We start from the raw sequence: 27,477 nt of genomic DNA, 5'->3' as shown, positions 1-27,477 counted from the left end.
CTACACTAGTGCAGTGACGGTGGCATCCCTGTCGATCATTCATGTCCAATTGCCAACTACGTGTAGTGAGGTAGAAATCCTTAACATCTTCACATATGTCCCCCACATACGTTCTTCGCACTTTCAATGGTTGGCATTAGGAACCGGATCGGACTTTCGAAGGGGAAGCCCCGAGAGCAGACAGGAGCTGCTAAGATAACCAAGCATTAGAAAACCCGATAAGCCGCGCGGCCTTTTCGGTTTCGGGCTCGTGGCCGATTTGTCCCTGAGGCTTCAAGGCTTGTCGAGGCGTCTCGAGGTGTGTCGGTTGGACAAGAAGCTAGGTATCGGTCAAGAGCTGTGGTGCTGATGTGCATGAGTGCAGATGATGGTGTTGGTGGTGGCTGAGTAACATGCGTGGTTGATCTGTTGCATTTGGTGAATCGTGAAGGAGGTTTGACGATGGATGAGTGACAGGCATATTGAGAGGACGCGCGTCCATTGAAATGATAATTTTGGTTCCCACAAACATTTGCCATTGGAATATGTTCCTGTCCTTGCCGATCATTCTTTTGTTTAATGGCATAAAGCGCGCGAGTCTATTGCCTGAGCTATCTAATTTGTCTTCGTCCATAACTGAATGGAATATTCAATCGCCGAACACACGAAAAAAACGAGAAATAGAAGAAACGAGCAGAGGACCGACTGATCTTATAGTACTGTATTGCTTTGGTCCGTTACCCTTATCATTATTCACGCTGCGCTGGTGCCTTTGCCATAAATCATGGCGCACCAGCTGAATAGCACTTTTCCTGTATTGTCCTTAACTCCCCCAAACCCAGTCAAAACAACAGAATGAGAATGATCTTCAGTGTCCTCCTTTTGGCTCACTCTCACCGCCAAGTTTAGAGCATGTTGGTCCCGACACGCATTCCAAAGCCATCACCATCCAAGAGACTGTTCGATGCAACAAAGCTGAATCCTCCAAAGAGATCATCCTTGGCAGCGGCAGCCGCATATCGCTCCTCGAAGCGACTGACAACTGGACTGAGGCTCAGCTCTGTGAACTCGGGCGCAAAGTTCTCCGCAAGCTCTGGATCCGTAATCATGGGCTGGATAGGAGGCTCGAGTTCACGAGCCGCAAGCTTCTTCCAGTCGATCTTGCGGAAGAACCGGTGCTTCTTGATGGTGTCTAAATCCTTGGGCATGTTTGAGCCTAAACGCTTGGCGGGATCCTTGCGCAGCAACCGCGTCAGCAGGTCCTTGGCCTCCGCAGTCAGGAAGTAGGGCATGATGAGCTTCTGCTTGACAATATTCTCCTGGATCTTGGCATTGTTCCCTCCACGGAACGGAGGATTGCCCGTCATCAGGTCGAAGCCAAGGGCACCGAGAGACCACCAATCAACCGAGCGGCCGTATTTCTTGCCCTGGATAACCTCGGGAGCCATGTATTCCACGGTACCAAGCATCGAGTTGCACTCCTCAGACTCAATCGCCACCTTGGAAAGGCCAAAGTCGGTCAAAAGAAGGTGGCCCTCGGAGTCGAGAAGGCAGTTCTCGGGCTTGAGGTCTCGATAGACGACCCCCAAGGTGGTATGAAGATGGGACAGGGCAAGAACCATCTCCGCCATGTAAAAGGCTGCCGTCGACTCCGAGAACATCTTTTCGGTGTTCAGGTGGGTGAAGAGCTCACCGCCTTGGCCGTATTCAAGAATGAGATACAACTTTTCCTGATCCTGAAAGGCGTAGAAGAGCTTAACCACAAAAGGGTGGCGATTGACGCTTTCCAGAATCTGGCGTTCCGTCTTGGTCTGCTCAACCAGCTTCTTGTGCACGACGAGAGATGCTTTCTTGAACTGCTTCTGCGCAAAGAGACGGCCAGTGGTACGTTGCTTTACCAGTAGAACGGTACCATACGTTCCCTTGCCCAGGCATCGCAGGGGCTCAAAGTCATCCGCAGTCATCTTCTGCGAGCGGGCAACGCCACCGTCAGAGCCAATCTCCACGGCTTCGGTTGAATCAATTGTAGTGCTGAGGTTCCCATCGACGGCAAAATCGTGCTCCAGGTTGATTTCGTAGCTCTCGGTGGCCACGGATGCTGTCTCATCCCCAGAACTGGTGCCGCTGCTGTTGCTGCGCTTGTAGCCGGTTTGGCGGGCCGGGCCGCCAGAAAGAACACGGCGACCAAGCTTCGACGTCATGGAACTAGCACGTGAAGAGGCAGCAGTGTCGAGGCTGAGGGCCTGAATATCCTGGTGCATCCGTAGCATGCTGATTCCGCTCATGGCAGGCGAGACAACGGGCCTCAAAGACGGGCTGCAATTGGCACTGACAACATCGTCCACCATGAGCGTACTTCTGCTGCTCTTGGTTGCCAATCCCTTGCGAGGGTCGGGCGAGAGACAGCAGTCGGAATCCTCATCGTCGGATGCAGCCGGGGTGCTGTGGAAGCCACGTACCGTCTTGAGTGCGGGAGTCGCTGGAGATCTGAACATCTTGGTCGTAGTCGTTGATGGGCCAGCAGTAGGATGGTGTCGTGTCGCTATGATGGACTATAATCGGTAGACTAGATAGCTCTCGTTATAGCTTGACAGATACGATCCCTCAAAGCCTCTGTCGGCCTTCGTATTCAAGGCTCGCCTCTGCGTCGCTGAGCGTCGGCGCGGTGTTCGGTGGTCAAACTGGGTCCTTGATGGCTTGGAATCGCACGCATCTGGTACTTGAAGAAGGAAGTGGAATTGTCGTCGACGGTCTTCTCGATATGCATTGAGGGTGAAAAGTCTCGATAAGATGTGGTTTTTTACTGTCAAGAAGAGAGAGAGAGAAAGAGGAAAAAACAGAAAAGAAAAAAAAAAAAAGAAGAGAGTTGCAACTGGGGGAGCGTGCGAAGAAAGAGGTCGACTATGGCGACAATGAAATGGAGTTGTGGGAAGCAGAAGTTAAAATAAAATGGAGCCCGGACTCTGCACCTGCAGTCAATTAGAACGGGCCTGGACCGGGTTTGTTACCTTGGGTATTACCTATGTGCAATTCAGTACTTACCCCTAGGGACTGGAATGCACTAGCCGGGCAGGGGGCCGCGTCCGCCTCACCCAAATATCCCGCCATTGAGCCAACCACGATAAAGAGAAAAGGATTCACATCATGCGTCACGGTCTGGGCAGGCCGGGCAGGCCGGGCAGGCGAGCAACTGAAAGGGCGGAAAGGCCAGCTGGATTGGTCTGGTGGAAGGAAAAGGAGGAATTGGCGAGAGCACGTGAAAATCGGGTGAGAGACATGTGTCTCACGCGCATAAAAGGGAATGCACCATCGGTCATTTTCCAGGCTTTTTCTACACTAGCTTTCAACCTGGAATGGCCCCATGTTGCTCTCCATGTCCAGAAATGAACCTCCAATACCATACGGCAGGTGTCGTGTGTGTATAGGTAGTGTAGTGTACCAAGGCCGCTGAATGCCGACCCTGATCTTCAGTTTTGATAAGTCTGGGGAATCCGAACAGCCGGGGCTCGATTGGCGGTCATTAAACCGCATTGGTCGACGGCTGGGAAGGGGGAACTGGCTGCACCATTTGTGATCGCACTTCCATGTCACCTCGGACCAAACCTACCGTGTGCGAAGTGGGTGTCGACGGATGTTGATGCCAACAAGGAATCCATCACATATCACATAAAACGTTGAAACTGTACGTACCTCTTGAATGATCGGTGAAAGTTTCATGGCGATTCGTTGGTTCACTTTTGAATATGAGGTGCCCGCGGTGCTAGGACTGAGATGAGCGCATTCAGGTGGCTCGAGGTGGGACAGTTTGTTGAGGGTTAGGGTCGAAGCCAGATGCGCCGGAAAATTTAGTGGAGCTCCCGCAACAGCAACGGCGCCAGCATTGTAAACTTCCCTGTGATTGCATCACCTGCTATTTCACGACAGCAACCAAAACACCGAGCCCGCACATCAAACGGTCCTTTAGCAACCACAAGCCGAATCCGAATCACCTGAATTTACTCGCGTTCAAGTGTCCAGAAGATTTAGCAAGCGACCAAACACCGAAAGTTCAGCACTATGCATCCGGCGCGTAGAGCCTACGTGGAGGAGGCCGAGCCTGAGGTAAGACCCTGCTCTATTTGCGCCCCTCGCAACATTGAAGGCACCTGCTCAACATTGCAAACAGAGCCCGGACTGACCTCCCCTGAAGCAGGATCGCGGAGGCATGGATTTAGACTCCGTCCGTAAGTCCTCAAAACACTTCTTGTATGGCTCTCAACCCATGACTGATCTGCGTGTTAGCCCTCGATCGCGACTACGACATCCCCGGTGCTGGGGCTGGTATTGCCCCAGAGAAGGCCTCTGTTCTTCTATCACAGTTCGAACGAAAACGATTAGCGGCTTCGATTGCTGTTCCTACCGACGATGGCCGGGTACGAGCCAAATTGCGAGAGATGGGCGAGCCTGTCACCCTCTTCGGCGAGGGTCCGGCAGACAGACGCGACAGGTTACGAGAACTCATGACACAACAAGCCGAGAAGGGAGGCCAGGAAAGCGCTGACGTGGAGATGCGGGACGCCGACAACGAGGAAGATGAAGCCGGTGACCAAGAAGAGGAGTTTTACACTACTGGCAGCCCGGAACTGCTCCAGGCCCGCATCGACATCGCCCACTACTCAATCCCGAGAGCCAAGAAGCGCATCGAGTTCCAGAAGAAGGAGTCCGCCATCCCACTGCGGACACATGTCAAACACCGAAAAGAGATCAAGGAGAAGCTTCAAGGATTTGAATTGCAAGGCAGTCAAACGGCAGGAGAGCGGCACATCAGCATGACAAGGATCTCGCCTGATGGAAAAATGGTCGCAACTGGCAATTGGGGCGGACAGGTTAAACTCATCGAAATCCCAACCCTTGAGCCAAGGAAGACTTTGAGGGGCCACACCAACAAAGTCAGCGGCCTATGCTGGATGCCTGGAGCTACACTGCCCGAGCGCAATGTTTCTCCCGACACAGTCAATCTCGCTTCTGGAGGAGCGGAAGGCCAGATCCATCTCTGGTCTTTGAACCAAGACACGCCTTTGAGAACTCTCTCAGGACACTCGCAACGAGTATGTCGTGTAGAGTTTCATCCATCGGGCAAGTATCTGGCTTCTGCCTCAGAAGACACCTCATGGAGGATGTGGGATGTTGAAACCGGCACCGAGCTCCTTCTCCAGGAAGGTCACTCTCGCGGTGTATACGCTGTCAGTTATAACAGTGACGGATCGCTACTCGCTAGCGCGGGTTTGGACAGTATTGGAAGAATCTGGGATCTGCGGACAGGACGGACTGCCATGATTCTAGATGGGCATCAGGACGGCCATATCAAGCCTATTTATGGTTTGGACTGGGGCTCGGACGGTTACAGGGTGCTCACGGCGTCTGCTGATGGTTGGATCAAATGCTGGGACGTTAGAAAAGTGGAAAGAATTGGAGGCATTGGTGCCCATACAAGTGCAGTGGCCGACGTGCGGTGGTTTAAGGGGTTGGATGACCCGTTGGAAGGAGTGCCTCCTGGCGAAGATGAAAAGGGAATGCAAATTCCCAAGAAATCCGGCACCTTTATGGTGTCGGCAGGCTTTGACCACAAGGTAAACATATTTTCCGCTGACGACTGGGCCTTGGTTCAGTCTCTCAGCGGCCACACAGGGCCTGTTGCGAGTGTTGACGTTAGCCGGGACGGAAAATGGATTGTAAGCGGTGGCCATGACCGGACGGTCAAACTTTGGGGAAGAAACGACTCCAGGAGCTTGTATGATTCCTGAGCAGACATCAATCATGTACGCGACAAGAATCTTGTCGTTGCCTCTTACATAGGAGCAACACACTAAGGAGGGCGTTCAGCAAGCGACAGGCCAGGGCTTGGCTTACCGCTCGACGAGAGACAGTATCGGCAGATAGATTGCATAGAAGCCGTCTGAATTTCGTAGATGAACCACCACAACTGGGTGCCCATATCAAGCTGCGTTTGGTACATGCGTTTGAGTCGCCTTGTGGTTGCGTTTCACTGACCCGGTAAGAATAGGGGGGGTCACCTGACCGCGAAAGTGGGCCTGCTGAGATCCCTTCTCCCTTCTTTTCTGCAGTGACGCGGGCAGGGTTGGGCGGGACACCTGCCGCTCGCGTTGGTTGGCGCTTGTAAAGTCACCCTGGGAGATGGTGACGCACGGTCCATCGTGCGAAGCTTGGCTTTCTGATAAAGGGCGATAAAACAATGGCAGCAGACGCCATCACCGGGAACTTGTAGAGTTGGTCCGTTTTCGAACTTTTGACTTCTTCGTTTCTCGCATTTCTGCATTTTCAAGTGGTTTTATCCCCAGCCGGTTATTATCGCGAGAGACGCCATTCACAATATCCTCAACGCACAGCATCCGGGCAGCTCAAGTCCCCATGCGCATCAACCCGCTCAAAGCTGTCTGAAGGGCGACACGGGGAGGATTCGCTTATTTGGGAACGAGCCAGAACGTCAACCACCACATTGCATCATGTCATATCGTCCTCCGCGGGAGGGCTACCAGCCACCATCGCTCGGGCTCCCCGCAAAGCCTCCGCCGCCGGTTGACAATCGTTTGTCAAAATCGCCGGTGAGAAGACGCGATGTGCCCCCTGCCGTGCCATCGCCACCTTCACATTCGACCCGGACGTCACCTCCCCGGCCACACTCGACTAAGAGCGTAGCGTCACCGGCAACAGTACGCCCACCGTCGAGCCCTCAAAAACTACCGGTCGCGCGTCCCGATCAATGGTACTTCACGCCCGACGAAGTAGCGAGCACACCCAGCATCATAGATGGACTCTCTGTGTCAGAAGAGCGCCTACGAAGGGCCAAAGGCGTCAACTTTATTTTTCAGGCTGGCATCATGCTTGATCTCCCGCAAATCACACTGTGGGTTGCCGGCGTGTTCTTCCACCGCTTTTACATGCGAAGAAGCATGGTGGAAGAGAAGGGTGGCATTCATCACTACGTAAGTCTTTTCATGTCCTCTAACCAATTTTTATGGCGCCCGTGTTGGAAGTCGTGTTCAGCAACCCGGATGTGGTCATTCAGTTTTGAGGATGCGCAACATCAACTAACCCATTTCATATATGCAGAATATCGCTGCTACAGCGCTCTTTCTCGCGAATAAAACAGAAGAAAATTGCCGTAAAACAAAAGATTTGATCATTGCGGTCGCAAAAGTCGCCCAGAAAAATACGAAGCTAATCATCGACGAACAAAGTAAGGAATATTGGCGGTGGCGCGACAGTATTCTTAACTACGAGGAGGTGATGCTGGAGCAGTTGACATTTGATCTCATGGTCGGAATTCCATACCACCCACTATACGAGTTTCTTAACATGCTAGAGCAGGACATTCCTCTGCAGCAACAAGAAAGCAGTCAACCGCAGCAAGATTACTCCAAGCAGAAGCAGCATCTGGTTCGCAACAAGGCCTTCCGTAACGCCGCTTGGACTTATTGCAACGACTTGTGCCTCACAGTCCTGCCCTTGCTACTCAATGCGCGCGACATCGCCATCAGTGCCATCTTTTTCGCCGCTTCCATCCTCAAAGAGAAGGTAGACGATGTCGACGGGGAGGCGTGGTGGAAATACCTCAAGGGCGACGAGGGCAAGGTGTGCATGGCTATGGATGTCATTACGGAGTTCTATAAGGAGAACCCATTGAGGAAACAGGATAACAGGATGTCTCCGTCTCCCACCTTCAACCTCGAGAGCACTAGGCGTAGACTTGGAACGGCATCTAGTCAGCAGGAGGGCGATGGTACTCCGATGGAGACAGACCGTAGTACACAGAGCCCTAGGAGCTCCAGTGGCCGTCATCGTGTCAACGGCAACACCAATGGCACACTGGAGGAGTATGAGGAGAGGTCGCAGCCACAACATATTAAGCAGGAAGGCGGGATATCGGCTTCGGAGGCCCAGAACGGTTCAGCGACGAAGGGCTCTTCAGAGGCAAAGTCAGCTTCCGTTATCAAGAGCGAACCGGACAGCGCTACTTCGGGACTTGATGCAAGGATGGAGCAGGCGCCGGTGTCGTCCATTTCGCACAGAGGAGATTCCGACGCGTTACTAAAAGAAGCCGCCAACAATCTGGCAATACATGAACGAAGGCCGAACGACAGCAGACTACAGTCACCCCCCGGGGCGAAGCGTAAGAGCTCCGTATCCGATCCGGCGGTGGAAGGTGAACCGGAGAATAAGCGGGCGCGGACGGTTACGAGCGATGAGGATGAAGGAGAAATCAACAGGAATTAGCGTTGCAGATTGGGAATCTTCTGCCCGCCTCCGCCAGATCTTGCAGTTGCTGCTCCAAATTCGGGTTTATTACTTTGGCTTATAGGGTAGTCGGCGGTATCAGGCGTCAGCGGTGGGGGGCTACAGGAGGCGCTCTTGAAATTACATGGAATGAATTGGTTGGCGAGCATGGAAAATGCATTGGGTATTCTTTGGTCAAACTTCCCCTGGCTCGTGGGTGTAACGGGGGTCGTTTGATCAAGCAGTATGGCGACAGATCATGACGGTGTCAAGTTGTATGATATCCTGTAAATTATATACACAGTACACCTCTGCCGGCTTTAAACTTATTAGTGTGGTACCACCACTTTACAGTATTCAAGGATTTAGAAGTGGTCAAACTAGCCATCCTTTGTACGCAAATTAGAGTTCTTGCCACTTGCAAATCACCACGCTAACAAGTTTAATGCCGGCAAAGGTGAGAGAGGTAGGTTTTATCCCCTCCATTTCAGGCTACAAGCAGCGGGGGGCCTCGTTTGAGCCCACCAGTAAACATGAAGCTATGGATCAACAGGACTTCACGCATTAACCATGGCTCAATCCCCATGGATGCCTTGTTCTATTCAGGGATTGCCATCTTCCATTCATAAACAACTGAACTCCTTCAAAGTCAACCTGGCTCGTTGACACAACTCACACCGCCCTCCTCAACCCAAACTCATCTCCATACCCCTTCTCCCTCGCCTTCTCATCCAAGAAATCCACCAAGTCAACCATATTCGTGCAACTCAGCATGGCGTTGCGCTCCGGCTTGCTTAGCAGGGCATTCTTGTTCGGTCCCATGCCCGGCGCACACATCTCGCTGAGGTGGTGCTGCACAAGCTTGAAGGGCAGCGGCGCCCGTGCCAGGTGGCTCATGAACGTCTCCACGGCCTCCCACGGGCATGCGTCGTAGCCGGCGTAGAGGGCCGGGTTGGCGAGGATGGCGCGGGCGGACATTAGCCCGGAGAGTTTGGGGAGGTTAAGCAGAGGGGATTGTGGTGTTTTCTTTTTCTCAACATTATCGGTGGTGATGGACTTGCTGGTGAGGGTGGGCGTGTTGGCTGGGTCTAGCAAAGGGGAGGTGAAAGGGAGAGAGTTGAGGGTGAAGACATCGCCTGAGAGGAGAATGGGGACTTTGTCGCCGAAGGTGGTGGTGAGGATCTCGAGCGCTTCGACGTTGATGGGTGTGCTGGAGGGGGTTTGGCGGGTGCGAGGGTGAATAGTAAGCCAGTCGATGTGGCGGTCTTGCGAGGGGCCGAGAACGGTGGTGATGAAGTCCATCGTTTTTCTGTTGCATGGGGGTCTAGTTAGTTCCCGATTCCTGCTACCTATCCCCGAGATCATAAGTATGCACCGTGTGTCACTTACCTCAAGTCTTTGTGAACACGGATTTTGACGCTGACGCTCCTTCCCTTGGGGTTATCGACATCCCTCTCCTTCCCAACACCCCATCCATCTTGTCTCAGATACTCTCGAGTCTCAATGACCATGTCCCGCACCAGTTCTCGCTTTTCCATCAGCGCGGCACCAAGCGTCTCAGCGCATGCCCATGACTGAGGGCATCCGCAGTTCAGATCCACGCCGCCGGCGTAAGGAGCTACGAGGGTAGACGCTCGGGCTAACTCTTGGGGATCGTTGGCACCAAATTGTACCACTGTTGGAGGTTGCGGTCCGTTTGTGGAGATAGTGAGATCACTGTCTCTGGCAAATCGGTTCCTGTTGAACTCTTTGGCCAGAATCATGGGCGTCCAGCAAAGATCTGTGCCATAATCATGTACTGTTTGACGGAAGGCAAGCTGTTCAGCTTGTTAGATTATTATGATATTCGTAATGGGAACTCGGGAAAAGAGTGTTGGTAGAGGAGGAGGCCACTTGCCTTGCCATACCTCACCATAGGCGCCAAAGTGTAAAGAAATCTTTTTTCACTCTTTGCAATGTCAAAGAGCTTGAGCGGACTTTCTCAAGACGGGAACAAGTCAGTTAAATGCATTTCGTCCCTGTATGGTATGGTCTATGTACAAAGCACAGGCAGTAATCGACCAGGCTCATATGTATAGTCTCCTCAGCTAGAGCACAGGGAAGAGACCTTCAAGATCGTAGCACTTGTTGCAGGAATAATAGAGAAGGGTCGGTAGGCCTTACTGAACAATATCCTGGTTAGATCTTTCCGGGGTGGCCTCCATCTTGATGACAGTCCTAAGCTTTTGATATCATGTGGAAGGATAGAGTGAGAGTGGGCGACTTCCGTGGATGCGCCGGAGGGTCTGTGAAGAGGTGCAGTTCAGTTGCAAGTGAAGGTGCTTGGGCGATCAGCACCCGCTTTTTTTTTTTTTTTTTGCTTTTTTTTCTTCTTCTTGGTAGTGGGGGTTTTGAGGCTTTGATAGCCGCCACGGCAGTTGACTTGATTGACGTTCACAAGCCCACGATTTACGAAGCCCGAAATCTAGATAACTTGGCGATCCAAGATCGCTGGATGTGACGTCTTGCGAGACACCCAGCGGTAGTAATTTTCTTTGGGCTAACAAACGTAAACACCTAATTACCAGGAGGAAATATCGTAGAGCCACACGTCGGAACGGATGGAAGTTCATGAGTGACCCCTACATTAACAGTTTCCCGCTATCGGTGCTTCATCCCCCACTACACGTACCTGATCTGACCCCACTAGCAGCTTCAGTTGCCCCGGTTTCACGGTTTTAACAAGGCGCAAGACCCCCTGTCTTATATGACTCTTGCGCAGCCCCCAGCGGCCGATCATCGCTTCTCTCCAGGTTTCTTCAGCTTGTTAAGTTGCGGCTCATTCTTCAGCTTTTTCCTTAGGTTGAGCAAGAGTCATCTGCTCACGCCAAATTCATCCCGATGAGCCTCAGACAAAAATCCGACAAGATGGGAAGCAGCAACCCGGTCATTGGCCTTCTCGGTGGCGGCCAATTGGGTCGTATGCTCTGTGAGGCCGCAAACCCCCTGGGCATCGACATCGCCATCCTCGACGAGAAGAACTCCCCTGCTAAGCAGGCCCATAACACCAACCGCCATGTCACTGGCTCTTTCAAGGACCCGGTCAAGATTCGTGAGCTCGCTGCTCGTTCCGACTATCTTTCTGTCGAAATCGAGCATGTCGAAACCGAGGTTCTCGAGGATATCGAAAAGAATGGCGTCGAGATCAAGCTCGCCGATGGCTCCGTTGCTATTCACAAACCGCCTATCCATCCTTCCTGGAGAACCATCCGTCTCATCCAGGACAAGTATCTTCAGAAGGAACACTTCCGGACCAGCAAGACCAAAATCCCCATTGCTGATCAGATGGCTATTGAGTCGGGCGAGTCGGCTCTCAAGTCCCTCCAGGAAGCTGCTGACCAGTTTGGTTTTCCCTTCATGCTCAAGGCCAGGAAGGGAAGCTATGATGGAAGAGGAAACTTCAAGGTCAACAGTGAAGAGGACTTCGCCCCTGCCATCGAGGCGTTGGGCAAGCTTCCTCTCTACGCGGAAAAGTGGGCTCCTTTCGTGAAGGAGCTTGCAGTCATGGTCATTCGTACTGAGGATGATGAAGGCAATCTGAGAAAATGCGTCGCCTACCCTGCCGTTGAGACCATCCATGAAGACAGCATCTGCACGAAAGTCTTCATGCCGCCCAGGGGAGTGGATGACAATGTCTGTGAGCAGGCTAGGAAGCTGGCCTGTGATGTGATTGGCACCTTGTGGGGAAGGGGCGTCTTTGCCGTTGAAATGTTCCTCCTCGAGGACGGTAAGTAGCAGCATTTGGTGACAATTTTATTGAATGCCTACCTCTAGCATGCTAACATATCGTTCAGGATCGTTGATGATCAACGAGGTCGCGCCTCGCCCCCACAACTCGGGCCACTACACCATTGAGGCCGTTCCTTACATGTCCCAATACAAGGCGCAGCTCTATTCCGTCCTTGATTTGCCTATCCCCGACGAGCTCACCCCCAGAGTCTCATCTTCTATCATGCTTAACATCTTGGGTGGTGCCGCCCCCAACTCCCATCACAAGCTCGCTCGTCTTGCCAGGACGACGTACGGAGATGATTTTGATGTCTACCTCCATCTCTACAACAAGGAGTCCAAGCCTACTCGCAAGATTGGCCATATTACTCTGACAGGATTCTCCTCAATCGAGGATCTTGAGCAGGCTGCTGAGCCTTTCATCAGCATGGTCGATCAAATCAGAGAGGAGCGTCTTGCTGCTTCTGCTGAGCAACTTCGTCCCCAGGAGGAGGCCAAGGCTAGTAACAAGACGAACCCCGGAGGAGCTAACCCTGCGGAGGGAAATAACTCGGATCAGCCTTTGGTACTGGTCACGATGGGCTCTGACTCCGACTTGCCCGTCCTCAAGGCCGGTCTTGATATCCTGAAAGAATTCAAGGTCCCGTATGCGCTCGACATCACCTCTGCCCATCGTACTCCCAAGTACATGATGAAGGTTGCCGGCGAGGCAGCGAAGAAGGGCATCAAGGTCATTATTGCTGCTGCTGGTGGAGCCGCTCATCTTCCTGGCATGATCTCCTCGGAGACTCCGCTCCCTGTCATTGGTGTCCCTGTCAAGGCAACACACCTCGACGGACTTGACAGTCTTTTGAGCATCGTGCAGATGCCTGTAAGTTTAGCCCCACCATACCAGCGATGTTACCGTCCAACCATTAACTGTTAACAGAGGGGCGTTCCCACTGCTACTGTCGGCATCAACAACTCTACCAACGCCGCCCTTCTTGCCATCAGGATCTTGGGCTCCTTCATCCCTCAGTACCAGGAGCATATGAGTAGATATCAGCTTCAAATGGAGGAGGCCGTCATTGAGAAGGGTGGCAAGTTGCGGACCGGAGGCGATGTTGCGTATCTTGAGGGCATGAAGAAAACCAAGTAAAGAACACGGACAGTGGCCCAAGGGGCAATGAGAATGTGATGCGCAGTTTTCGATGTAGCTATTATGACGATTCAACTCGCGCGGGGACACACTTGGATGCACGAATAAAACAAGGACCGAGCTGAGCGAGCTCTGGGGGTTACGGCGTAACACAAGTAAAAGGAACAAAGGAATGGTTATACCCGGAAAGTCGAAGAGAAGAAAATGTCAAGAGCACGCTACGTTTATGACTGTGAGAATCTAACCATGACAAGTACCTGTGCAACCTTCTCACTCGTTAACCAGTCAGTTACAGTTTAAGGAGTGCTTGGCTCTTGCAACGTCGCAAATAAAGATTTAAATGTACGGAATGCGTCAGGTGTACTGTGTAAGTGAATCAATCCAGGTAAGTATTCCCGGCGAGCCTGGGTCTTCAGAAACATCCACAACAGCAATCATCGCGAGTCCCCGCATTCGCTGCCAAGACCATCTGTGGGGCCCGTAAATGGACCGTGCACGCGACGGCCGTGGCAGAGTCCCGCAAACGGAAGTCCAGAGCTTCCCCGGGAGAGGTGTCTCCAACCTTGCCCCAGCTTCGAACGTCACCGTCCGGACGACCATCAACCTCACGCAACAAGTCCCGAGACCGGCTTCAATTTCCGTTCTATACACTCATATAAAATGTCTTCCAAGAAGGATATGCGTAGGGCAGACCTGAGTAAGTTCCTCATTCCAGTTTCTACAAGTGCATCTTGTCCGGTGTCAAAGTCGCGAAGCATCAAGCTGACCCAAGTCAATGGCATAGTTATCCCCTATCAGGAACCGGCCGCGAAGACCGACGCCCCCGAATTCCAGTCGACTCTCTCGTCCACATTGCCCATGGCTGCTATCTTCATGCGCAACCGCTACATTGGATGGTAATTGGACCTTCACATTACGACCCGTTGGATGCGCGCGCGCAAAACACACTATGCGACTCCAAGCACAGCCATAGGGAGCTTCGAAAAAAGCTACCCGCGATCTATATGGATTTGAAAATCAAATGCAAGCCTTGGTGGACCGTTTGCTGATGCAAATTATACTTCAGGGCTGCTGTCGTCTTTGCCGTCCAGAGCTGGCTCGGCGAGAGCGAAGACACCAAGAAGAGCACCAGCACACCCGGATACTTCTCCGTGGGCATGTCGTGTACGTTTACCGGGACAAGCAACCCATCTTTGCGAGTCCGCTAACATATACCTAGTGATGTCTCTCGCCGTCACCTACCTCCCGCTCTTCCTGCCTCCGCCACCGGGCATGCAACAAGGCAGCGCCACCGACGCCGCTCCTCCCGTCCCTGCCTAAAGTGTCAGCTTATCCGATAACAGAGGGTCCTTTCAGAATGCTGAAGACAAACGAACAATCTCGTCTTCTGGAACGATAGTCTCCCCAACACCAAAATCTTGAAACTTGGGCGAACTACCTCCATGAGCGATGCCACTGGAGAGCCTCATACGCCATTGAGAGACCCGGAACATGCGAATTTTTTCTCTACACCATATGTAATACCCGATTAATTCCGAGGATGGTAATGATATTATTAACGACAAGAAAAGGGAGGATGAGGCTCAGGTAAAGGGTGTCCATCTTATTCACAAAGACTGGATCCCGGGGTCAGAGGATTAGAGGAGTACTCGGCTAAGTACTCCAGTCTGATATTCGTCGCTTCCTAGCTTTGATGAGTCGTACGACAGGAACGGGCCAAGGCTATTACGATCTTTCGATGATAATGAGCTAAACGCTGCATTAAGTTCGTTCTTGGGTACATTAAATGGGTTGAAGAAAGGCGAAGGGATGAAGACGGCTTTATTGCTGCTGGCTTAGGACACGGCCCAAAGGATCACGTCCTGGTTAGCGCCCTTTCTTAGAAGGTTTGGTCAGTACAAGTCAGTTGTACATCACTATCACTTACTCTACGTGCTCATGACTGTGGTGCATGGGCCACTCATTTTGTCCTAGGATTGATTGCTTAATGGTGAGCTGATACAACGAAGTAAGGTTAGGTTGAGAGCCCATAAGGTTGTCTTCCCGTTAACAGAGATACAAGCGGATACCAAACATCACCTTTCCTTTTACCCTCTCCATTTCGTTCGTCGGCATGAGTTACCTTTCTCCCAAGTCTTAGGGATAGCGTTCCCTGTCATGGTGAAACGCCGAGGTGGTCAGGGGGCTGCTAAGCGCCCGTCCCTCACGGGGTTTCAGATGCGACGCCTCGTGTGGTCAAGGTAACATCCTCCCACGGCCTTCCACTACCAATTTCAGTCAGGAGATGCTTCGAGGCCCAAGCGACACAGCCTGGTTCATACAGGTCATTTTATGTTTTGCTTCATATCAGAACTTATTTTCTCTCGTCGCCCTTTGTTCCGTTTTTAGCGTCCCATCCTTTCTGTTTCCTTTTCGCGTCTCGTTCGTCCTCAAAGTTAGGTCGCCGCGGAACGGTTGTTGATACGTGATACGTACTACGGGTACTTGTTACTCACAACAACTTCACTCAGTTCTATTATTGTTTAATAAATTCATCAGCTGGTCTGAAATTCGAGCCTGATAGGAACTTCAATCGTTCGGACGAAATACCTCACCGATCAGAACATTCACTTTTACCTCATCTCAACAAGACAACGCAACTCGACTCGTCCCGAGAAACAAAACTATCCTCCTACGACACAAGCCAACATACAAGTCAACATGAAGCCAGTCGCTCTCGTCGCCGCCCTTCTCTCGCTTTGCGCCTCCCTCGTCAGCGCCGGTGTAGTCATCACACCCATCAAGCCTGAGCAAGTTGTACCCAAGAATGCAGGTGACTGCTTCTTTGGCGTGACAACTCCTCTAGGTTGCGGGTATGTTCTATCTCTTATCTCACGCTTTGACACATCAGGCGGTCACGCCTCCCACATGCATGATCACTAACAGTAATCATATTTAGACCCCTTCGTAACACGAAGGTGTAATGAAGGAGCTGCGACTACGAGTTTGAGTTTTCTTCACGGATGGGGAGTTTGATGGCTGGGTGCAGGCCTATAGGCGGAAAATGGGCTGTTCACTCGGGGCGGATGTGGATGATAACATGGAGGACGTCGATCGGCGACAAGATAGATGGATGATGGGCCTTGTCTGGATGCAGTCATAGGATCTCTGGGGTTTTAACCACCGACTATGGGCATGAAGTGATGATCTATCAGGGATCAATATTATCTCGGCGGACAACCTCGGCTTGGTCATGTCCGGCTTGATCATGCCAATGGACATGAGAGACAGACAGAGAGTACGAAGATACCCGTATCTTGGATGAACCCTGGTTGCGGCCGGAGGAGGATGAAATCACCACTAATTCTACGGAGAGAAATGGGCGTCTGTGCCATTCAAAAACATCCTGTCCTGTCCTGTCCTGTCCGTACTCGAGGAGCAATGCGATGTAAATTAATACCCAATTGGATCATCCTACAGTAAAGGCGCTCTGTTCAACCTCGAATTCAGCCGTTACGACTCTGTTCAAGCTTGTGATTAATGATGATCGCACGAAGCCATCATGATGTGATCCGAGATAACTTGGCGGCTAGCAACATCGTTGCGCAGAAAAATCGCAAAGATGTGAGCTTCTAAGTCGGAGAGTCATCTACAACTTCCGGGCATCGCGGAGTTGACTGGCAAAGCAGACAGGCATTTGCAATTTCATAGCATGGTAGAAAAATGTGCCCATCGTTCGACCCGCCCTCACATGTGGTGATTCTAAGGCAGGAGATACAGAAGGGCTGTTTGTGGCATCAATCTGCCACTCAACTTCGGAGAAACCTAATGAAAGGCCCCCCAAGACTCCCGCGATACTGTTGGGCTGCAGAGCAGCAGCAGCAACCGCGTCTCTTCGTTGAGTGGTTGATGAGAAAAAAAAGGAAATTTTGGGGTGGATGGACGTCGAGTTTTGACCACTTCGAAGCTTCGCCAGTGGCCCGTGCGTCTGCACGTTTGTCAGGCGGGGGACGAACAACAAACCCACAAAAACGAAAGCTTTGGCGGGGCCGATTCAAAAGACCACACCGGTCCGAGGAACTGCCGGCTCCGCAAGCACCAAACTTTAACTTCATTTCAAAATTGCCGCTGCAACCCTCGTTCTTTTTCCCAAGTTTACTACTTCTCAACAGACTGGCAGTTCCGCGAACCACAGAGTCCCTAGTCATGGCGATGGGATCTATCGGCGATACCCTTTGGGATGTCGTCATCTGCGGCACCGGACTGCAGCAGTCTCTGCTTGCACTGTAAGCAAACTTTTCTTTCGCTCTTCTTCATCCGACTTTCATCGTTCTCCTGTCTAACTGACCGACTGACATAGCTGTTCTCCGCCTTGAAGATCCCTCTCGCGATCGGGCAAGAACATTTTGCACATAGACCCCAACGACTACTATGGCGGGGCGGAAGCGGCTTTCAGCCTGCAAGAAGCTGAGTCCTGGGTTGACCGTCTGGCCACCGAGGACAAAGGCCTCTTCAGGTCCGCGTCCATCACCAAGCCGGATGTCGTGGGTCTCTCCTTCCCCAGAGCGTACTCGCTGGCACTGGCACCGCAGTTGATCCACGCCCGCTCGGAGCTGCTATCTCAATTGGTTTCTTCCCGGGCGTACCGGCAGGTGGAATTCCTCGCCGTCGGATCGTTCTATATCTTCAAAGCACCCATTGGCCCCGAACAGCAACCCAGCCTTGTCCGCATCCCTTCCACCCGCGAAGATGTCTTTTCAACCACTGCTATCTCGGCCAAGGCGAAGCGCGGACTGATGAAGTTTCTACGGTTTGTGCTGGACTACGACAGTCCGGAGCAGAGAGATGCCTGGAAGCCTTTTGCCGATAAACCCTTGGTGGACTTCTTACAGGAGCACTTCAAGATGGATACCGAGCTCAAGACCTACATCATCACCCTCACGCTCTCGCTGGATGGCCGGATCAATACCGAGGATGGATTGTTCGTCGTCCATCGCCATCTTACTTCTATGGGTCATTTTGGCCCCGGCTTTGCTGCTCTCTATCCCAAATGGGGCGGTATTTCCGAGATTGCCCAGGTCGCCTGTCGAGCCGGTGCGGTTGGTGGTGCTGTTTACATGCTTGGCGCTGGTATCAAGTCAATGGATACTGCTACTGACGAGATCGAGCTCGAGCTGACCAGCGGCGATAAGGTGAAAACCAAGTTGCTCGTGCGTGGAGACGAAAGCGTTGGTGACGAGCCGAGCATCAGCAGGCTAGTGGCCGTTGTTGATTCTCCGCTCAAGATCTTGTTTGAGTCTACCGTCGACGGGGCGCCGACTCCCTGCGTTGCGGTCGTCGCTCTGCCTCCGGGCTCACTAACAACACCTGGCGAAGCAAACACTGACCCAGTCTATGTTTTCGCTCACTCGAGCGGCACTGGTGAATGTCCCAATGGTCAGAGTAAGTTTCCTTTATTTCTTTGCTCCCTTCATTTTACCCATTTTGAGTACTATGATGATCCACATCTTGAATACTTATCTACATTGTCCAAGCCTCGGCGTTGACGATAACTACCTCTGACATTCTGATCGTACTCCCATCCGTTCAACCTTTTCGCATCATTCATCACTTGTTGCGCTCAAATGGCTGACTGGAAACCAACAGGTGTCTTATACTTGTCCACAATGGCGACTTCCAACTCCAAGGAGATCTTGAGTCGCTCTCTTGAATCCTTGCTTTTCGCTGTGGACCGTGATCAAGTCCCCCAGTGCTTGTATCAGTTATACTATGAGCAGGCTGCTGGTGTGAAGCAAAGCCGACATGATGGGTTGATTCTTGATCTGCCAGGCCCATCTCTTTCCCTCTTGATGGACGACGCATCGCTGAATCATGTCCGTGAGGCGTGGAAGAAGGTCGTTGGCGACGCAGTTGATGATGCAGAGTACATGGTCTTCACTGCTCGTGAACCCGTGGATGATGATTATGATGAATGATTCTTGGCGATGACCATGGTAAGGGCTGGTCTCTTTACTATCTTATGCACCGCCCTCCCCACATTCCGTAACATATTTGAAAAAGATTAATATCAATCTACTTCTATCTTTCAATTGCCAATCCATCTCACTGCTATCTGGTAACTGATTTGCTGTGAAATTGCTCAGTTGCAAAATTACAAGCTTGCCTTCTGTCAAAGTGAGCCCCAGCGTGTTGCAAAGTTGCCGTTTGCCTGAAGTCCGTTGTCCCCTTCCCATACTTCTCCGAAGATCAGCTCCCTATATCCTCCGCAGAAACTGTGATCCTGTCTTCCGCATGCGCCAGAGGGTTTTTGCCAGAGGCATAATTGCTTAGCAAACCATTCAAGATGGTAATCCCATCTGGCCCTTTTCCCAATCATAATCTCACAGCGTAGGGGAGCACATGCATCCTGTTTCCCATTTACCCACCCGACAACCCGAACCGGAAAATAATAATAGATAAAAGAACCGCAAGATTGGCATCGATTGCGCCGATACGTGTGCATTCTTCGCAAATCTCCGCATCACTCACTCGTCACCATCCTCCTCCATCAGAGCTAGCATCTCAGCCTCCGACACCTCAACGCCCACGCGAATTTCGCCAAACGGCTGGAAGCCCTCCATGTCCTGCTCTACCTTGATCGCGTCTTTGGTCGCGAGGACCAAGACGTTGTAGAAAGCCTGAGTCGCCACCTGTCGGGTTCTGTCTCTAGGTTCATCCAACAGCTCGTCAAAGGCAACCCACTGTCTGAGAAGTCTGTCGTTTCCGTCTCCGTGGGCATGGGAAGAAGAGGGTGGAGCAACGCCGCCGCCAAGGGACCGCGTCTCCCCTCTGGCTTTGGCTACCATATTAACGTAAGCCAGGAAGTTGTGGCCGTCGCGGTCTAGAGCGTCGCGCATTACTTGGGAGGTTTCGGCCGCAGCCTGGGTAGCAGTCGTTTCAGCTTCGCCGGAAGGAGTACGGCGCAAGAGGTCACGGCCACCCTGAGGACCGCCAGGCAAATGCGGAAGCTGCGGTTCATCCTCTCCAGGTGGCATGATGGGGTCGGATGAGAAACCAGGGGCGCCGCCGGAGTGCAAGAAGGGCGCGTAGGATCCTGCGTCGCTGAAGCGATCGATGGGGGGGAGGTGGGCCAAGTGGCTGCCGCGGCTGTGGAGGGGACTGGCGCTCACTTGGCGGCTGGATCCGCGGTGGTGATTGTCGCCTTTCACCGATGAGCCTGGGACCAGGGAAGAGGGTCGGTTCCAGGGTGCGTCGGAGGGAATGTCGGGCAGTGCTGAGCCATCTCTTCTTCCAATCTCGGCGTCTTCTTCGGCTCCTCCAGTAGGCAAGCCGCCACGGCCTGCCTCAGTCTGCGGCTCGGCGTTTTGCTGCGCTTGCGCTCGATGCTCTTCTCCGTTTTCATCACTAAGGCGACGACGTACACGTCTCTCGGCACCTTCCTCCTCTAACTCGAGGGCTTCGAGGGCGGTGCGTCGACGGCTGCGTCTTCCCTCGGCTTCAACCTCCTCATCGATGTTGACGCCCAAGGCCTCGCTAGCAAAATTGGCGCCGGAAAACAGAGCTGCCAGTGGATGGCTGCGATGGTTTCCGAAGTTAAGACCGCTTTCAAGGGCGCCTACACGGCCAACTCCACGACCAAATATGAGCTCGTATGCGTGTTTTTTGGCAGTAGTCGGGTTCATGGCTGCAGCGCGTACGGCAGCGTTGTTCGCCCGCTCGACATTGACAAGATAATCGGTGCTCCACGACTTCAATTCGTGGCGACTGATTTTGGTATCATGGTCAGGTACCAGCACAGTACGGCGGCGCTGACGACGTTGGACAGGTGTGGCGACTGTTTGAACCACAGGCTCCTCCGCAATGACTTTTGCTTCTTCGACATCTTCCATAAATTGGTCTTCCTGAGCTTGCTCGACTTGGTCGGGGACAAGGCCAGGAATTTCATCGGCATCGGGCGGAGGGGCCGTACCTCCGCTCATGAGCAAGTCACCTTGGTCGTCAAAGGATAATTCCGACTCATCATGACCTTGGCCAAAGGCAGTGACACGAGTTCGCTCTTCCTCGGGGCGAGGAAGAATAGGCAGCTCAGGCTCGTCGACAGTTGCCATCACGTTGCCGTCAGCGTCAATCTCGATTCCCCAATCGCCAAAGATTTCGGCGTTGGCCTCGGATTCGCCAAACTCCATCATATCGTCGTCAGGCTTATGTTGAGAAAGAGGCCCCAGGGAGTAGGAAGAATGCTGAGAATACAGCGGGTCGGCAGGAGAAGACTGAGGGAGATCAAGGCCAAGAAGAAAGGAACCGCTTCCGTCCGGTGTGAGATTGAATCTGTCCAATGGAGAGAACTGGGACGAAGTCTTGCATGAGGCCTGACTCTGGACTAGGGAAGCCAGGTTTCCATCCTCGTCTAAGCGGAAGGCTGGGAGCCCCATGTTGACCTCGAAGTTTGGATCATCCGGGAGGATGAGTTGGTTGCGCCTGCGAATGTGAGGTTAGATTGACACATTTATCTGGTCACGGGCAAGAAGAAGGGGGTAGACATACTTTGCTTTCCCGGCTTGCGGATCAAGGGCATTCCCGGTGCCTCCCAAGACATTGTAGAAGCATCTCATGTGCATATGGATCTTCTCGGCGTCGGTGAGCACATAGGTGCACTGCTGGGAGAAGACTCTAGAAACGCCATATAGCAGACTTCCCTGCAGCCGCAAAGCAATGGGTGCGCCCGGCTGGAGGATGGTCTCGCAGGCTTTCCTGACATTGACTTCTTGGATTGCCTTACGCGAGATCTTCCTGTTGCTTGATCTTAGACCAAAGGTCGAAACCAACCTGGAGCGAGAGTAGAGCTGCGTTAGCTGAGTTGTCTCACCTAGAAGTCACAGAAAGGTTTACTGAGGTTCGTCCAGGTTCACTTACCACACGGTGGCAACACCATACTGCTGGTTAGTCAAGACTGGTGAAGGAGTCAGTAATGCTTCGCCCTCGTCTCGTCGTCGAATGAGAAGTGAAGCTACTTACTTTCGTGACTGTAGAACATGGTAGCGAGGAACGGCTGCGTGAGATTGAGAGGTTGTTATTCTCAAGTGTTACTTGATGAAGGAGGCCAGGGCCTCGAAGGATACGATGCGTGAAGGTTGATGATAAGGTTTGACTAGAGATATGAAGGAAGAACAGAGTATGGGGGAGAACCTTGGTAAGGGGGAAAAAATGGAGAATGAACGCGGGTGAAGAGGGGTAGTGGGTTAAAAGATGCTCGGGGTCGGGTATGAGAGCTTGACGCGTTCTACGTGGACATGGCCGAAATGGGATGAAAAGACACGCAAACAACGACTGGACCAGAATACAATGGGTGGCATGGACGAAACCAATTTGACGGAATGAACATTACGGTGGGCTGTTCAAATTGAAGAGCAGGATTGGTATCAACGGAGTGGTCGAGTTCTTGTTTCCCCCCACAGTTCTCGATACTCGGGGGGAACTTGTGTTCAAAAAAGGAAGGAGCGGCTCGTAAAACAAATTACTCGGACCGTCCATCTTCAAGTCAAATACTCTCAACCCAGCATGGCCTGAGCTTTGGACCAGACATCGTCCATTCACTACCAAGCAATTCCATTACTTCGCCCTTGGTTATCGGCCAATCTATCATATCCCCCGTTTGTTGTCTTCCCGAAAGCTACGAGACACTCGCCCACGCAACAACTTTTTCTTCCCAGAACATCTTGTCTGATGAGGGCCGGGAGTTTGTTCGACAACAATTCCAATACCAAACTTTTGTCCAGAAGGCTCTCTGTCACTGTGGCCAACGAGCCGTTCTCCGCTCAACACTGACAAGTCCTGCGTGACATCGTCGTCCCTGAGACTATTCTCGCCGGCAAAGAGCTATTTCAACTCCTCTTGATGATCTCGCAATGAGCGACCATCAATCCCGCCACGGCCGCCGCGACTCTCCGGTCGACGATCGCGAAGAATCTGTTCCGTACGTTAGCTATGCGTCGACTTCTGTCGCGTCAAAGCTGCAAGCGCAGTATATCCCAACCCAGTTTCCACCGGGACCTCAGCCTCCACCGGGAGCCGTGAGATATGTCCCTCCCATGGCAAACCAATTTCCTATGCACAGCGCTTCTGGCTACATCGAGGGCCTGTATTCGACACTTCCATCGCGTTACACCAGCTTTCCTCTTGCGACAAGTGCTCCCCAGCCCTATGATCAATTCGACAGTACGAGTTACAGACCTCCTACTCCCAAGATTGTCCAGTTCACCACTGCCACGACTTCGTTTTCACGGGTTTCCACCCCAGACTACGAGCGAGAATTCGACAACGAGCCTATCGATACTGTCCCAAGAAGTGTGAACGGTTCTCCGATCCCTCCGCCCGCAAAGGGCTCGGGCACATTTCATACTACTCCTGAGGTTCCCAGACCTCCGCCTCCTAGCCCGGAAACCTTTCATATCCCTTTGAAGTCACTCAAATTGAACGACCTACGCTCGTCGGCTTCGATTGGCTATCCTGCTCCCGGAGATAAGAGTGCCGCGTGCCAACTCTGCGACTGGCACGGCCACACTGCAAAGACCTGTCCGCTGGGCTCCGACAAGAAAGACAACAAGCAACCTAGCAATGATGCTGTCTTCACAAACAAGGAACAGAACGAGTATCAGGATCTTGCGCGCAAGGTCAGCCATATTATCCAGAACGTTGTCCCGGATAGCAATCAACCACCTGCGACCAACGAGACGATGATCCAACATATCATGAAATGCTTGGCCAGTCATCCAGGAAACCCCGAATATGTCCATAAGCAGCTGGGCAAGGAAGAACACCAGGGCCAGTGGCTCTGCATCAAGGCCATGTGCGACAATAAGTGGGAGGGCCCAGTGTCCATGGCAACCAGAGAAATCGACTGCAAGTACTGCAAGAAGAACCTCGCTGGTGATCCGGTCACCCTTTGCTACCAGATCAAGCCTAGAGACGGCCGAGTCGCACTGTATCGGGAGGTGGGTACCTTGAGAGTTTGAGAGTTTCGGGCCAGCATACAGGCAAGAATTTGGCTTACATAGGTGTGAGAGCTCAGAGTTTCGCTCAGAATATTGGGGTACTGGCAGCTGGGGATCTGGCATTTTGGGGTGGCTACTTTCACATTCACAGGAGAAGATGACGTTTGTCAGCTTTTTGAAGAGCAGTTTTGTGCTTTCGGCTTCCGTATACAGCTCTGCACAATACTATCTCCCCCCCCCCCCCCCCCCCCTCCAAAAAAAAAACATAAAAAAAAAAGGAAAAAAGATATATAAAAAAAAAGGTCACACGGGATGTTAACGATCTTGGGTGGTAGATGTCTGAGGAATGCGGCGTTGTTCCCGCAACTCAGTGGTAAAAGCGTGGGGCGGAGTCAGGGGATAACTATCGTCACGGCTGGCCTCCAGGGTTTGCCAATACCTTTGGTGCTCGAAAGGTCTTTGAGATATGAGATCCCAGAGGAAGATTAAGCAGATAGCTTCCTGTAATCCTATTCAAGAAGTCACATTATCTCAAGGTGAAATGTGAATCGACGCTTGAGCCTCGCCTCAGTCCATTTGAGAAAGTAAACAATTGTCGCCAGTGCTGATGCTGCAAAACATCACCAAGGGTTACAGAGCCAAGAAATCTAGAAAACGACTTAAACGAAGTCTGACCAATCAGTAGAGGCGATGGGTTGGTCAAAGTATCGTGAGCCCCTCCTCCGCTCCAAAATCCCTTGTCTGATGCAACGCGTTGATCATTTTATGATTTGCTTTTCTCAGTTTCACTTCGCACAGTTTATCTATGGCTGGCGCATTCATCGATCCTCAACCCAATCAAAGGTTTGCACTCTCTGCCTACCATCGTGAGGTTCAAACCTGTTGGCGCTGCTGCCGTGATTTCCTCTTGCGACTTCCCCGCCCTCGGCACGCAGTGGTAGTAGCTCGTTCTGGTTATACGCAGTACTTGTAGAAAATATCCGGATCTCCACTCCGGCCGCTTTCGCCATCGATCGCACGACAAACCGAAGTCATTGCAACTTTATCGCTGTCCCTGTCCTTGTAACTTCATAAAGACCAATCTTTCTCTCCTCATGCTCATTTGTATAGATTGGGCCAAACTTTTCATTTAACATCATCTGGGGAAACCCCACCGCTTAACATGGCGACCGAGAGCAACCCGGCGCTCGCCTCCCTCCCGTCCAACGTGCGCGAGATCATCGAGCTCGCCAGCCAGCGCGATGGCGGCATTCCTTTCCGGGCAAAGACCGCTCATGTCCACAGAACCTGGGCTGGCACTTTCACGAGCTTGCCCGAGCTCTATATTCAACCCGAATCTGTCCAAGAAATTCAAAAGGTCGTCCGCTTGGCCCGTCATGCCCGGCGCCGTGTCACTACCACCGGCTGCGGTCACTCTCCTTCAGACATCACTTGTACCTCGTCCTGGCTCGTCAACCTGGACAACTTCAACAAGGTTATCTCCGTTGACCATTCGACCGGTCTCGTTGTTGTGCAGGCAGGTATCCGTCTTTACCAGCTCAGTGACGAGCTGGACCGCCGCGGGCTTGCTTTGCCTAGCCTCGGCAGCATCAATGAGCAGAGCATTGCCGGCGCCATCAGCACGGGCACGCACGGCAGCGGCATCAAGCATGGTCTTGTCGGTGAAAGCATTACTGAGCTCAAGATTACTCTTGCCAATGGCGAGACGTTGTCGTGCTCCCCAGAGGACAAGCCTGATCTCTTCCGGGCCGCCTTGATCTCCCTCGGTGCCTTGGGTATCATCACCGAGGTCACTTTCAAGGCTGTCCCAGCTTTCTCACTTGCCTGGAGCCAGGCAATCGACTCGGATAAGCGCATCTTTGAGCAATGGGAGAAGGATCTCTGGAGCCAGGCCGAGTTTGTGCGTATTTGGTGGTTTCCTTACATGCGCCGCGCCGCTGTTTGGACTGCCCACGTTGTCGACCCGGTCGACTTGAAGACCGGCGCCGTCAAGCACCGTGAGCCGCCAACAAGCTACTACGATAGCTGGCTGGGCTACTATGTTTATCACAACCTTCTTGCTCTCTCCAGATGGGTCCCGCGCATCACGCCTTGGATTGAGTGGTTCGTTTTCGGCATGCAGTATGGTTTCAAGAACGGCGAGGTCACGAGGATTGGCGCCGTTCAGCCCAGCCAGAAGGCCTTCCTGCTGAACTGCCTATACAGCCAATCCGTCAACGAGTGGGCCATCCCCCTCCACAAGGGACCCGAGGCTCTACAGCGTCTTGGTGCCTGGCTTCAGAACCTGAAGCCAGGCGACCCCGGCTATGTTGAGCACGGCATCCCCTACAGCGCCGAGGGTCTCTGGGTTCACAGCCCCGTCGAAGTGCGTGCGAGCGACTCGACCGTCTACACCTCGCGGGAGGCCAACACGCGCCCCTTCCTTGACCCCACGCAGTGTGACGGCCCCACGCTCTATCTCAACGCCATCATGTATCGCCCCTACCACCGTGAGCCGACCTACAACGCCACGGAGCGCTACTATCTCGGCTTCGAGTGGCTCATGCGCGAGCTCGGCGGCAAGCCGCACTGGGCCAAGACCTTCACCGCGACCCAGGCCGACCTAGCAAGGTGGTACGGCGAGGACCTCCAGCGGTGGGGCGCCGTCCGCGAGAGCGTCGACCCCGAGGGCATGTTTGTTGGGCCCTGGCACAGACGCTACCTGCTGGAGCCCCTACAAAGGGACAAGCTCCTCCCGCTAGAGGAGATTCAGCAGACGACTAAGAAGGTCCCCGCGAGGCAGGGTGGTGGTATCGAAGTGATTGGCATCCAGAACCTCGTCGCGCCGAACTAGGTGATCGGGAGAATTCTGGGTTCTCCGCTCAACAGGATGAAGAAGGAGGCCGAGAAGGAGGAGACCAAGCTAGGTGGCAGGACGCTGCAGACTGCTGAAAAATTAAAGGGGATTCGGAGAGAAAATAGGTTAGGTGGAGTTTTTGAACAAACCACTTGATGAAGACTGAATTCAGATAGGCATCGGGAATTATGGCCAAAGAGTGAGAAAGAGCGTTTCATGGAGTCTTGGGATATGTACCCTAACTTTTCATGATTATTTTGGGATACCAGGCTGGTTCGAAAGGAAGGGAGGAATGGCAAGAAGCTTTTGAATATCGAAAGGCGAATACGTTGTACTCTACAGATACCACAGAAAAGTACTAAGATTGCGATTTTGAACGAACGATTGTGGGTTCTTCCATGCTGCAGTGGAAGTAATTTGAACACTAGTAGCTGTTTACGCCTCCTAGTACCTCACACACAGAATGCGTAATTCATGTCGTGTCATGTCATTCATTATATCCCCAGGCCATT

The 27,477-nt window shown here is 52.5% G+C and overlaps 10 protein-coding genes across 10 annotated transcripts; 7 read left to right on the top strand and 3 right to left on the bottom strand.

Annotated features, from left to right (window-relative positions):
- Positions 1–701: 701 nt before the first annotated feature.
- On the bottom strand, positions 702–2,629 carry B0T23DRAFT_66149 (serine/threonine-protein kinase psk1). Its single transcript, XM_062841604.1, has one exon. It carries the CDS (start codon positions 2,472–2,474, stop codon positions 885–887), a length of 1,590 nt encoding a protein of 529 aa, XP_062695069.1. The 5' UTR covers positions 2,475–2,629; the 3' UTR covers positions 702–884.
- A 1,086-nt stretch (positions 2,630–3,715) lies between these two features.
- On the top strand, positions 3,716–6,027 carry B0T23DRAFT_372736 (WD40 repeat-like protein). Its single transcript, XM_062836750.1, has 3 exons — positions 3,716–4,080; positions 4,169–4,202; positions 4,261–6,027. Exons 1-3 carry the CDS (start codon positions 4,036–4,038, stop codon positions 5,760–5,762), a joined length of 1,581 nt encoding a protein of 526 aa, XP_062695068.1. The 5' UTR covers positions 3,716–4,035; the 3' UTR covers positions 5,763–6,027.
- A 455-nt stretch (positions 6,028–6,482) lies between these two features.
- On the top strand, positions 6,483–8,253 carry B0T23DRAFT_309656 (cyclin-like protein; the record flags this gene model as incomplete). The annotated part of the gene is made up of 2 exons (XM_062834537.1): positions 6,483–6,962; positions 7,090–8,253. 2 exons carry the CDS (start codon positions 6,483–6,485, stop codon positions 8,251–8,253), a joined length of 1,644 nt encoding a protein of 547 aa, XP_062695067.1.
- Positions 8,254–8,589: 336 nt separating this feature from the next.
- Positions 8,590–10,073, bottom strand: B0T23DRAFT_66105 (uncharacterized protein). The gene is made up of 2 exons (XM_062841603.1): positions 9,643–10,073; positions 8,590–9,562 (listed from the first exon to the last, which is right to left on the bottom strand). Exons 1-2 carry the CDS (start codon positions 10,014–10,016, stop codon positions 8,926–8,928), a joined length of 1,011 nt encoding a protein of 336 aa, XP_062695066.1. The 5' UTR covers positions 10,017–10,073; the 3' UTR covers positions 8,590–8,925.
- A 636-nt stretch (positions 10,074–10,709) lies between these two features.
- On the top strand, positions 10,710–13,485 carry B0T23DRAFT_372731 (phosphoribosylaminoimidazole carboxylase). Its single transcript, XM_062836749.1, has 3 exons — positions 10,710–12,019; positions 12,087–12,892; positions 12,950–13,485. Exons 1-3 carry the CDS (start codon positions 11,134–11,136, stop codon positions 13,157–13,159), a joined length of 1,902 nt encoding a protein of 633 aa, XP_062695065.1. The 5' UTR covers positions 10,710–11,133; the 3' UTR covers positions 13,160–13,485.
- Positions 13,486–13,819: 334 nt separating this feature from the next.
- B0T23DRAFT_425985 (uncharacterized protein) lies at positions 13,820–14,479 on the top strand (the record flags this gene model as incomplete). Its single annotated transcript, XM_062839946.1, has 4 exons — positions 13,820–13,856; positions 13,944–14,055; positions 14,226–14,323; positions 14,379–14,479. 4 exons carry the CDS (start codon positions 13,820–13,822, stop codon positions 14,477–14,479), a joined length of 348 nt encoding a protein of 115 aa, XP_062695064.1.
- A 2,688-nt stretch (positions 14,480–17,167) lies between these two features.
- On the top strand, positions 17,168–19,134 carry B0T23DRAFT_66020 (GDP dissociation inhibitor). Its single transcript, XM_062841602.1, has 3 exons — positions 17,168–17,424; positions 17,517–18,580; positions 18,785–19,134. Exons 1-3 carry the CDS (start codon positions 17,345–17,347, stop codon positions 19,111–19,113), a joined length of 1,473 nt encoding a protein of 490 aa, XP_062695063.1. The 5' UTR covers positions 17,168–17,344; the 3' UTR covers positions 19,114–19,134.
- A 528-nt stretch (positions 19,135–19,662) lies between these two features.
- B0T23DRAFT_437559 (Rec8 like protein-domain-containing protein) lies at positions 19,663–22,587 on the bottom strand (the record flags this gene model as incomplete). The annotated part of the gene is made up of 4 exons (XM_062840629.1): positions 22,154–22,587; positions 22,052–22,088; positions 21,683–21,964; positions 19,663–21,616 (listed from the first exon to the last, which is right to left on the bottom strand). Exons 1-4 carry the CDS (start codon positions 22,170–22,172, stop codon positions 19,663–19,665), a joined length of 2,292 nt encoding a protein of 763 aa, XP_062695062.1. The 5' UTR covers positions 22,173–22,587.
- Positions 22,588–23,043: 456 nt separating this feature from the next.
- Positions 23,044–24,150, top strand: B0T23DRAFT_393122 (uncharacterized protein; the record flags this gene model as incomplete). Its single annotated transcript, XM_062838057.1, has 1 exon — positions 23,044–24,150. The coding sequence occupies one exon, from the start codon at positions 23,044–23,046 to the stop codon at positions 24,148–24,150; it is 1,107 nt and encodes a 368-aa protein (XP_062695061.1).
- A 1,141-nt stretch (positions 24,151–25,291) lies between these two features.
- B0T23DRAFT_393121 (putative D-arabinono-1,4-lactone oxidase) lies at positions 25,292–26,962 on the top strand (the record flags this gene model as incomplete). Its single annotated transcript, XM_062838056.1, has 1 exon — positions 25,292–26,962. One exon carries the CDS (start codon positions 25,292–25,294, stop codon positions 26,960–26,962), a length of 1,671 nt encoding a protein of 556 aa, XP_062695060.1.
- Between the last annotated feature and the right edge of the window lie 515 nt (positions 26,963–27,477).

This window comes from Neurospora hispaniola (assembly GCF_033458365.1).
Source record: "Neurospora hispaniola strain FGSC 10403 chromosome Unknown B0T23scaffold_2, whole genome shotgun sequence".
NCBI lineage: Eukaryota > Fungi > Ascomycota > Sordariomycetes > Sordariales > Sordariaceae > Neurospora > Neurospora hispaniola.
This window is presented reverse-complemented; position numbering and strand designations above follow the sequence as displayed.